This window comes from Heteronotia binoei, chromosome 5 (genome assembly GCF_032191835.1).
Source record: "Heteronotia binoei isolate CCM8104 ecotype False Entrance Well chromosome 5, APGP_CSIRO_Hbin_v1, whole genome shotgun sequence".
NCBI lineage: Eukaryota > Metazoa > Chordata > Lepidosauria > Squamata > Gekkonidae > Heteronotia > Heteronotia binoei.
Genome location: NC_083227.1, coordinates 122,902,654 through 122,914,957, shown reverse-complemented (window position 1 = coordinate 122,914,957; position 12,304 = coordinate 122,902,654). Strand labels below are relative to the sequence as shown.

Sequence of the window (12,304 nt, the reverse complement as noted above, 5' to 3'; positions counted from 1 at the left end):
AGCAATTCTGTAAGTCAGAACAAAGATATGATTTCTGACCAATGAAAACCTCTTTACTATGGGTCCTATAGAATGCTTACATAGATGGAGCTAAATAAATATGAGTTTTAACTTGCTCCAAACCAGAGCATAGATTTGAATCACAATAAATACTTAATATAGATTTCCTTGCAATGCAGTTCAGATGAAACACATCTAATGTTTCAAAGAGTGGTATGTAGCCATCGTTTTTGTGCCTTTTGCCATCATCGAATCGAGTTCAGTAGGTTATACTTCCAAAGTATTTTATAACCTATTCTTGGAACACTCCAGTTCTAATCCCATCTTGATGAAACACTCTTCAATTCATTCTCCAAAATGTGTTGGAAAAAAACATGGCTTCATGTCACTTCCGACTCAAAACATGTCTAAGTCCATCTACAAGGTATCAAAAGCTAATGTTGTCTGTGGCATAGTTTAATAATCTTCCCCTAATGTATTCAGAATATGCCATTGCTGCTCTTTAGGTATTTAGAGATGATCTCATTATATAGAGTGGAGACAAGTGAAATGGGAGGATCCAGTCCACAGGAAATAGCCATTACCTTATAGTCTATTTCCAGGAAAGCCAATTGTTTTAGTACTTAAGATGAAGAACTGCTCACTGTTTTTTTTTGCTGATGTTCATGCTTTCCAACTTTACTAAGACTTTTGCAACTGTAGGGAGAAAGACTTATCTGGGGGGGGGGACTGCTACTTTTATTCCCCCCCCCTTCAATTTCTCACTGTGATGTGTCCATCATCTTTCTGGAAAGTATTTGAAGTTCTTTGCATTGGCAAATATGATGATGGTAGATGACCTTTCAGATCTGACATCCTCAGCTATGTCCATCAAAACACTATTTTCATTGCTTCTTCTCCAGGACCTGACTTTTTTCTCAGCATCTCTGAAATATATTGCATCCTTCATCATTAAACAAAAGTTCCCTTTCAAAAATCACCCAGCTGTGGGAGAGCCACTTACTCCATCCATGGCCACTTCCCAAGCAGGTGGAATAATATTTCAATGTTCCACATATGTGAACAGGACTTGATAACTGGGATTCTCAGTCATGCTCACAATTCCCTGGGATGGGCCCACACAGCTCAAACCCACCCACATTGTTAGTTAATTTAATTGTTGTACCAGCTGTGTAGCAGCAGTTCAGGGATAAACAGCTGCATCATGGTCACAGGCCACTAGAAAGGTGAGAACTACAGACAGATGACCTGTGTATGCATGTTGGACTTCTGTCTTCAGCAGATCCCATTATGTTGCGCTCCCCCAGCATGAAGATGCTCCTCTGGGGTGGGAGGTGACTGGTCGTGTGTCTGAGCTGCCAGTGTTTCCACTGGGGAAAGATGATGCTGAAAAATGCCGTTCGGAATCTCCTGGACAGTAAATTATAGATTATAGGATTCACAGCAGAACTCAGATAGAAGAAAACACCTGGAAAGAAAAAAAAGGAAGAAATAGGGAGATAGGAATATAGAGAGAAGCCCAATTAGTAAGTGAAACTCACTGTGCTGACCTCAGTTGACTTTCAAGGTATATTGGATGATACCTCTTGCTACCTAATTACGGGCATTTACTTGCTAGAATGACAATTAGTCTCATAAAATAAAGTAAAGTAGCATTGTAAATTGTCAGATTACCCAATACTGATGCAAAGCAATTAAGAGAAGGGAACATTCTGTTATGAACAAAATTTCATATCAAATAACAATGGAAACCAGGTCAAGAAGCACTTGCTTACCCAGGCTTTCTATTGACCATTTCTCTGTCAATTATTTTAAAACCTCATAATATGGGGTTGTTTATATCCTTTGTTAATTGTAATAAGATTTGAGCTCCTCTTCTAAGCAAAACTATCCAGTTATCTTTTAGCACTTACCACATGTTGCCGGTGGCTACAATGCTGTGCATTTAAAGTGTTTTTAAAGTGATTCCACCCCCCCCCCCTGCAAATTCCAGGGCGGTGCATCTTTTTGCACATATATCAATATTAATAAAATATTGTTCAATTATGTCCTCATACGACATAAAACTTCAAAATGATAAATAATCTGCTGATGACTGTAAAGTGTAATGAACTCTCATAAAAGCTGGGGTGCTAAATAGTGCCACTAAGGACATATAAAGTTGTGATGTCCAGACAGTTTATGAAGAAGAAAAGCAAGAATGGGAGTCTGTCACAATTTTTGCATCTAGCAACTGAAATTATTAACTGGTAGCAGGGGTCGTTTTGTAGAAAAATAGGTGGTGGAGCTCATCCATGGATTGTTATGCAGCTGCACCTACTATTCAATGGACAAGAAGGTGGAACTTTCAGAAGGAGGAGGTGAAACTCTCAGAAAGGTTTAGGAGCTGTGCTTCTATGAGCTCCCACTGAATCTGGGGCCTGATTGTAGGTATTTTAATTTGTAGAGGATAATTTGACTACTCTTGGAGAGTGACTAAATAAAACTGTGACAGACTGTACTTTTAAAAGCTTCAAAGTGCTGTCCAAACAGAGTAAAGGACTGTGAAGGGTTAATTCTCCACAGAAACTGTGTGACAGGCTACTCTAAGCAATCTGATTGGTTAGCATCAGCTGAGCAAAAAAAAAGTCTTGAGACAGCTGGATGCTGAGAAGATTCAGTCAAATTTCTGCCTTAACTGAGAAAAGATGTGTACTGAGACTGGTCTGAAAAAAACCCTGACAGAAAAAGGATGTAGTGCTGACAGTCAGATTTCTACCTTGACTGAAGGTAGTCTGAACTCAGTATTAGCTGAGAGCAGTTTGACACAGACAAACAGCTGGAGGAGAGTTTGGCAAGGATGTTTTGAGTAGTAGCGATGACTCCCATTCAGGCCAAAGGAAAAGGGAATAGATCTTCTTGAGAGAGAAAATAAGATTCCCCACCCAGAATTCCCTTTCATCAAGGATAAAAGCATTGGTATTCAACTCCAATTTTTAAAAAATGTATTCACTTTGGTATTTAAACCTTGTCACGATGAGTAAGATCTTTAGGGTTTCAAGTCCAGACTGCTCCCTGTATCATATGTGGTGGAAATGTCCAACAGTTTCAAATTTTGGGAACAAAGTGGTAGAGCAAATAAAACTTATATTCAACCTAACCATTTCTTTTATTTGATATCTAGCCAGATAAATTGGTGAGTAAAGATCAGAAATCTTTAATCTTGACAATGTTGGCAATAAGTCACATGACAATTGCTAAATATTTGGGGGGGGGAGGAACCCCACACCCTCATGATTTAAATGTGGTATGATAAGTTATGGAACCAATATGTAATGGGAATGACAATGGATAATCCTTTCTTCAATAATGATACTGATTTGGCTATAGATTATGATTTACTTTGGAACCCGGTTTTGGAATTCTTTGGAAAAATTTCTTTTTTGCCTAATGGATTATAGGCTATTTTTCAATTCTTAATACTTAGCATATTACGTACCATTTTTGTAAATTGTTTGTTATATGTACCCAATAGTCCAAATTAGATCTTTGTATGTTAGATTTATATTTTTAATTACTTATTTTCCCTATGCTCCCTTTGTATTGGATTAGAACTTGTATCACTTTCATCTTTTCATTGTGCTCCTGAACTCCTCTTATTTCTTTGGTTTCTTCTGTAAAATCCTTTATAAATTCAATAAACTATATACCAAAAAACAAAAACCAAAAAAACAGAATCCCCTGATCTGGTGTGATCTTAAATGTCAGTGAACAACTCAAGAAGACTACTAGTAGGTCAAAAGAAGGGGATGGAGAACTGGGAAGAGGTTTCCATTCTTCTGAGCACCAAAAGAGTCAGCAATTACTCAAATAAAGCATACTAGAGTGTTTGGGGGAAACAATAGGAAAAAAGCCTCTCAATATAAAGATCTAACTAACCTCTTATTAGCCTGATGTACACAATCAAAAGTCTGTGCTTGTACTAGTTTTACCTAAGTAATTTCAACTCCTAATTTCACCTGTTCTTTCCAATCAGTGCTAAATAAAAAAAAAAACTTTTGTTATTTTTTGAATTAAATGTCTCATGCCATTTTCAAGAGTTTAAATTTCTTCCCTCAAGCTCCTGTGCCGAGCAAATAGCCAAAATATACCATACTGGCTGCCAAAGTTTCTTCAGGGGAGAAGAAAACACATTACTAGTGCTGCTCAGTCAGAGAAGGGAAAGAGAACAGAGGGAAAATCTAGCCTCTGAGCAGGGGTGGAATTCTAGCAGGAACTCCTTTGCATATTAGGCCACACCCCCTGATGCAGCCAATCTTCCAAGAGTTTACAAGGCTCTTTTTTGTAAGATCTTGGAGGATTGGCTATATCAGGGGTATGTGGCCTAATATGCAAAGGAGCTCCCGCTAGAATTCCACCCCTGCCTCTGAGACAGGGATGTGGATGGGGTGTGTCATAAAAACAATAACATTTTTTTTCTTCCTAAGATTTTGTCTCATTGAGCCCATTATTGACAATGTATTTAGAAAGATATAACTCTGTTTAGGATTACACTTTTGATGATCACACTCTAATAAGAAAAGCTTACCTGACACCACATGGATTAAGTTGAATATACTGGCCAGTGATTCTGTCCAATGTACAACAAAACTGTAGAAGAGTCGGTCTGTGTGGAATGGAGCCCAGCATATAGCAAATACAATCACTAGGACAACTGTCACAAAGAAAAGAGAGTGGGAAGCAAAACATATTCTACAGCCATGAACCAGGTGATTCAATAAAGTAAATGAGTGCTCTAGATGGCTTCCCACATCATCAAATGGAAATATAATGTAATTATATTTTATAATGGCGGCGCCATGGTCTGACCACTATGCCCTGAGGGCTTGTGTGAATATGCTAGCTCTACCCCGTTTAGGCAGTGAGCAAGTTTTAGCTCGCCCACGTAGCCAGATGGACCCTTTGCGGCTTCAAACGGCTATGCGGGATCCCTGGCCCTCTGGCAACTCGCTGGATGAACTGGTGGAGAACTGGAACAACCAGCTCTCCACGGCTATTGATGAGATCGCTCCCCGATGTCCTCTTCATCCTCGTTCATGATCCGCTCCATGGTATACCCTGGAGCTGCTATCAATGAAACGGCGATTAAGACGACTAGAGAGACAATGGCGACATACTCGTGACGAAGCTACAAGAACATCTTATAGGTCATTTATGCGAACCTATGAGATGGCAGTCCAGGTCACAAAGAAGAATTACTTTGCCTCCTGGATTGCATCTGTGACCTCGCGCCCAGCACAATTGTTTAGTATAATTCGGTCATTAACAATTTTACCACATGGTAAACAAAATATTAGAGAATTGGAAATAGGCTGTGAGGTTTTTGCGGGTTTTTTCGCAGATAAAGTCTCGTCGCTCTGATGCGACCTTCCCGCCATAATTGATACAGTGAAAGAACTTGGGGCACCAAGCGCGTCTTCTGGTCCAGTTCTGGATTCCTTCAGTCCACTCGGCCTGGAGGAAGTCAACAGGATCCTTTTAGCTGTATGCCCTACAACTTGTAGGTTGGATCCATGCCCGTCCTGGCTTATAAAAGCTAGCCAGGCAATGCTACACGAACCACTGTAAGGTATCATCAATAGATCCCTGATAGAAGGGATCTTTCCCACACCCCTTAAAGAGGCTGTGGTCTGTCCCCTCTTGAAAAAACCATCTGCAGATCTGGCCGTATTGGTGAACTATCGGCCGGTATCAAACCTTCCCTTCTTGGGTAAGGTTATAGAGCGGGCAGTGGCAATTCAGCTACAGGGATTCCTGGAGGACACTTCCGCACTGGATCCATTCCAGTCTGGCTTTCAACCAGGTCATGGGACGAAGACGGTTCTGGTCGCTCTCATGGATAACCGCCTGCGACATCTAGATCGGGGCGGCTCAGCAGTGCTGCTATTATTGGACCTGTCAGCTGCTTTTGATATGGTTGATCATCAGCTACTGACTGGCCGCCTTGCTGACATAGGGATTCAGGGGTCCGCCTTACAGTGGTTGACATCCTTTCTCCAAGATCGGGGACAAAGGGTGGTGATAGGGGAGGAGTCATCCCAGAGGCACTCACACACATGTGGTGTGCCTCAGAGTACGGTTCTGTCCTCAATGTTATTTAACATCTATATGGGACCCCTTGCCCAGATTGTCAGGAGGTATGGACTGGGTTATCACCAATATGCAGACGACACCCAGCTCTATCTATTGATGGGTGGCCAGTCCGACTGTACCCTGGAAAATCTAGACCTGGCTCTTCAAGCCGTAGCATCTTGGCTCAGGCTGAGTCGGCTGAAGTTGAATTCGATGAAGATGGAGGTTCTCTATCTGAGCCGGGGGGGTCCAAGGGGAGGGGTCCAGATGTCGGCTCTTGACGGGGTGCCATTGATACTGGCCCCTAAGGTCAAGAACTTGGGCATGCTCCTTGAGTCCTCCCTTACAATGGAGGCCCAGGTAGCAGCCACTATTAGATCCACCTTTTTTCATCTCCAGCAGGTGCAGCAGTTGGCTCCTTTTCTGGAGCACAATGACTTAGCAATGGTGATCCATGCTACGGTCACCTCAAGAATAGATCACTGTAATGCTCTCTACATGGGGCTACCCTTGACGCTAACTGAGAAACTATAGCTAGTGCAGAACGCTGTGGCACGGCTGTTAATGAGGCTCCCTCGATGGGATCACATTCAGCCAGTGCTGAAAGAGCTGCACTGGCTACCTATTGTGTTCCGAGTCCGTTTCAAGGTGTTGGTATTGACCTTTAAAGCCCTTTATGGTCAAGGACCTGTTTATCTGCAGGACCATCTTTCCCCATATATCCCCCAGAGAGCACTGCGTTCAGGGACAAAAAATCTGCTGTCCATCCCTGGACCAAAGGAGGCCAGGTTGCATTTGACATGAGCCAGGGCCTTCTTGGTGGCAGCACCAGAGTTATGGAATGCTCTCCTGGAGGCCATAAGGGCCCTGCAGGACCTTCCTACATTCCGCAGGGCCTGTAAGACCGAATTATTTTGACAGGCCTTCGATGCTTAAACTGAGAGAGAGCTGCCACTGGACATCAGCTAGAGTTTCTGGTGACCAACCGTCTGAAAAGCAGAACCGCCAACATAGTAATGGTACAGCACTGTGAAATAGTTTTTTAAATTTTAATTGTATTAATGTTTTATAGATTTTATTGACTTATTGTTTTAAATCATGTAAACGAACGTTGTGAGCCGCCCTGAGTCCACTTGCGGAGAGGGCGGGATAAAAGTTTAATGCAAATAAATAAATAAATAAATAATATTTGTTTTTTTTTCCTTTATGCTCTGCCCACACATGATAAAATTAATTTACAAGAGTGTAACACAGCACATATATTAATCTACCAGTGTTCTGTGCAATGGTATTGCTTTTTTATTAGTGAGATACAATACACTTGATTTTGAAAGTCCTTGAGCGTTCCATTGTGAACAAGTAAACACTAAATGAATCAATGGTATTATGCCAACACAGACTTTGATAGGAAGTATACATTCGATAATTATTTCTTATGGGACATTTGATTGTATTGTGCACATTTGAGATGATCCATCCTGTATCTGTATATCTATCCCAAATCAAGGTGTTGTGAGAATCAAATTCACAGATATATGGATATCAAAAGATATATAGATATTGAAGTGATTATCTAATATATAAAAGAAGTTAAATGCATTGCATTAATTTTATGTAATGTAATTACACTGACATTTCAGGTGCCATTTTCTACATCATTGAAATAATAAATGGCAGGCTCTTCATTGTTCTTCTTTCATAATAATAATAATAATAAATTTTATTTATATCCCGCCCTCCCCACCTCGGCAGGCTCAGGGCGGCTAACAACATTTTATAAAAACATACAATAGTAGATAGTAGATAAAAGCCTTAAATTTAACAATATAAAACATTAAAACATTAAACTTAATAACATTAAAACCAATCCCAATAAGTGCAGTTATTCAGCGGTATAGGTCTTCAAACCGCATTGGCGGATCTTTAATTACCGATCTTCTTAGCAGTCCAAGTGTGCAAGTTTAAAAAGGGCGGTCTTGCAGGCCCTGCGGAACTGATCAAGGTTCCGCAGGGCCCGCACCTCCTCGGGGAGTTGGTTCCATAGGGTAGGGGCTGCGATTGAAAATGCCCGTGCTCTAGTGTTCTGGTATTTAATCTCCTTCGGCCCAGGGATGGTCATTAGATTTTTCCCGACTGACCTCAGTGCTCTCTGGGGTTCATACGGGGAAAGACGGTCCCTCAGGTAGGCAGGTCCTCGGCCATATAAGGCTTTAAAGGTAATGACCAACACTTTGTACTGGACCCGGTATATAATCAGCAGCCAGTGCAGTTCACGTAGCCCTGGCCGTATATGCTCCCATTTTGGGAGTCCCAACAACAGCCTGGCCACCGCGTTCTGCACTAGCTGCAGTCTTCGAGTCCGGCACAGAGGTGGCCCCAAGTAGAGGGCATTACAGTAGTCTAGTCTTGAGGTGACCATTGCGTGGATCACTGTTGCGAGGTACCGGCGCTCAAGGAAAGGGGCCAACTGCCTTGCCCACTTCAGATGGAAGAATGCTGACTTGGCGGTGGCTGCTATCTGGGCCTCCATCGATAGTGAAGGCTCCAGTAAAACACCCAGGCTCTTTACCTGGCGCGCAGCTTTCAATAGCGCACCATCGAAGGCCGGGAGAGCTATTTCCCTTCCCAGAGCGCCGCGACCCACGCAAAGGACCTCTGTCTTCTCTGGGTTCAACTTCAGCCCACTCAGCCTGAGCCATGTCGCAACAGCCTGTAAGGCCCGGTCGAGATTCCCTGGTGTGGGGTTGGGCCAGCCGTCCATTAGTAGATAGAGCTGGGTGTCATCTGCATATTGATGGCAACCCAGCCCAAACCGCCGGGCAATCTGGGCAAGGGGGCGCATTCACCACCATTCATTGAGGAATGGTGGTGCTGTATTGGTGTTCCCCACATTCTCAAAGAAATCTGCAGTTGTGTAATAATCCCGATATCTGGCTTTCCCATCACAGAATAGGCTGGAAACCACAACACTCCATGTCAGCTGCCATGTGTATGCCCATAGATAAAAATGGTAAAAAAGAAAGGTTAATGATTGAATAAAGCAATAGATTCTTTCTATATTTACCATTTTCACTTCCCATTCCCACCCCCATATACATAGATGTCCTCTAAAGCACTCTTTATAATCTGTGCTACAGCTTCTGTGCTGTCCAGAAGGGGGAAAAAATAGAATATGTAACAATTAACAGGGCAAGGAAAAGTCAGCTCATACTTAGTTGGCATTGACCTATAGAAATTTAATATGCCTTGGTTTGATTTTTAATCTAGTCACTTCCACATGTTGGGAGTTACAATGCTTTACTTTCCAGTTGTTGTTTTTTTTACTTTTCTTGAAGACTTTTTGGAGTTTGTTCACCAAGAACTGTGTCCCTGGTCCTTGATCACTGACAATGTTGCATCTAAAGCTTTTGTTCTACCACAAGGAAGAACTGAATAGTAGCACCTAGTAGTACAAAGACAGATTTAATACATCTGTGCTTTGGCACAGATCATCATAAACAAAGTGTTCTTTGAAGTTACCATAATGTCACAAGTTCTGGGTTGAGCAAATGCGACTGGGACATCATCCAGGAAATCCTATCAATTCCCTTATGTTTTAATGTGAGATTTGACCACTGAAAATCCATCTGTGAGGGTTTGATTTGAAAACTACTTTATATATATATTATTAAAATGTTGTGCTGATAGTCCTTAACAGGATAGAAAGTGCATCATTACATCAGTGCAGTGGGATCTTAATTAGCTTCCCCTAACTGGCTATAGTTCAGAAAATTAGCCATAGCCTATAAACTGGGATATTGCATCATTCCTCTCAATCATTCCTCTCAGTTCCAAAGATGAATTTGAATAGCTTCCTACCACCTATTTTATATATTAGTTTAAAATGTAGTGCACAAAGACTGCTATTGCATTATTATAGTCTGCTACACAGTTCTTGAAATCTTTCTCCTGGCAGTTCATCGGAGTCTGAGTCTGAGCACAGTCTGGAAGCAATGACAATCCTTTCAATTTTGGTAGCAATCTGGTGGGTAGGCTTAAGTATACAGGTTTATTTTTACCTACTATATTTTTATTAACTTTCTTAGCCACCACGAATTATGATGCCTTCATTATCATGGCTGATGAACATATCCAAAACTCCAATTGTTATTTTAGGAGTAAAAGCAACAATAGCTTTCCACAGCAGACCAGGTTATCACAGTGTATATACAGGTTTTGAGTGCCCCAGTCTCTCATAATAATAATAAAAAACCCAACATAATGACAGATCAAGCCAACATGATGACAGGCAGCAAAATAAAGTGAGACAAATTACAAAACTTGTTAAATGCCAACAACAGCGGCAGCAAAAAAACCCCTCCAAACCCAATGTGTTTAGATTTGATACCCCTTTTGAGTTTGAGGCCTAGGACAAATGGCCCTCCTGCTTGACCTCCCCCATTGGCCCTGATTTAGCCTTCTTAATTCTTATGAAATTTCATTCAGCTACTTACATAGCATCTTAGTAACTGACTTTCTGGAGGGTCTTTGAACATTCATTCCCATTTCATCAGTTTCCAAAGATCGATCTCCTTTCAGCTGGTGATAGGGGGACAAAAAGTTAAGACAAAGCTTAAAAACAATGCATCAAGAACAAAGCGGGTGACATTTCTGAAATCTGAGTCAAAATAAGGTTTCTTCTATCCTGTCTTTGAGAGTCTCTAGTTATGAGACTTCTACCATATGACATTCAAAAAATTAAACAAGAAAAGTTGCATCATGGATTCCTGTCCTCTTTGGAAACCCCTCATTAGGTAATACATATACAAGAATAAAGAATACAGAGCATCACTTCCCCAGACATAGTGTTCCATCTATCCCTTGTAGCTAATAGCCACTCATGGACCTCTGTTCCATATTTTTATTTAATCCCCTCTTGAAACTGTCTGTGTTTGCAATCACCACCACTTCTTGTGGCAGTAAATTTCATGTGTTAAATTACTCTTTGGGTGAAGAAGTAGTTCCTTTTATTTGTTCCAAATTCACTAGTCAATATCCTTGAGTTCCCATGAGATCTTGTATTGGGAGAAAGGGAGACATACATTTCTTTCTCTACGTTCTAGGGTTGCCAATCCCCAGGTGGGAGCAGAGGATTCCCTGGTTTGGAGGCCCTCCCCCGCTTCAGGGTCATCAGAAAGTGGGGGGAGGGAGGGAAATGTCTCCTGGGCACTCCATTATTCCCTATGAAGACCGATTCCCATAGGGTATAATGGAAAATTGATCCATGGGTATCTGGGGCTCTGTGGGGGGCTATTTGATGAGGTAGAGGCACCAAATTTTCAGCATAGCATCCAGTGTCTCTCCCCAAAATATCCTCCAAGTTTCAAAAGGATTGGACCAAGGGGTCCAATTCTATGAGCCCCAAAAGAAGGTGCCCCTATCCTTCATGATTTTCAATGGAGGGAAGCCATTTAAAGGCCCTGTTCAGATGCACAGTTTAATCAGTTGTCACTACTGTTTCCTACTGGATTAAAAATGGCTGATCAGATAACAACATCAGCCTCCTGGTAGTCAATCGCTGTGGAACCCCCCCCCCCCAAACCTTCTCTGATGCGGATTATATTGTTACCTGCTCCTTTGTGGTGTTTTTTGAGTTGTCCAGTTTCAACTCGTAGTTTTCTCCATTTGGGTAGTTCTCAACCAACTTCTGGATGTCTGAAGGCTGTCCCAGAGCAATAGGAGCCTCAGACATCCGGTTTATGGTCACCATTTTTTAAAAACGACATACCGATGTGCACATAACCGTATAACCACATATTAAATGTTTTCTGACCTATGCACATGCACTTAGGCAGGAGAAACAAAAAAATAGAACTGCACAGTGCCATTATATGAATGGCAGAGGACGATTTCAACCATGGAATAAAATAAAAATAATAAATACATTTTTTATTTATACCCCGCCCTCCCCGCCGAGGTAGGAATGATTCGAACTGCAGTATGGCAGTCTGATCAATAATATCCAGAACAAAGATATTCAGGACAAAACCAGGTCAGTTTAACACGGCCTCAACATGCTATGTGACCAAGCCCGTAAGGTGTACAGTCCCTCTAAATGTGATGGCAAGAACTCCCTTTGGAGTTCGATTATGCTTGTCACAACTTTGCTCCTGGCTCCATCCCCAAAGTCTCCAGATATTTCTTGAATTAGACT

General features: G+C 41.6%; 1 protein-coding gene across 1 annotated transcript in view; it reads right to left on the bottom strand.

Annotated features, from left to right (window-relative positions):
• Positions 1–1,208: 1,208 nt before the first annotated feature.
• Positions 1,209–12,304, bottom strand: part of NMUR2 (neuromedin U receptor 2) — a 31,357-nt gene continuing 20,261 nt past the window's right edge. The window contains exons 2-4 of the mRNA XM_060238835.1: positions 10,605–10,689; positions 4,568–4,693; positions 1,209–1,468 (exon numbers count right to left, since the gene is read on the bottom strand). Of these exons, the coding sequence (XP_060094818.1) occupies positions 1,209–1,468; positions 4,568–4,693; positions 10,605–10,689 (471 nt within the window). The remainder of the gene's footprint in view (positions 1,469–4,567; positions 4,694–10,604; positions 10,690–12,304) is intronic.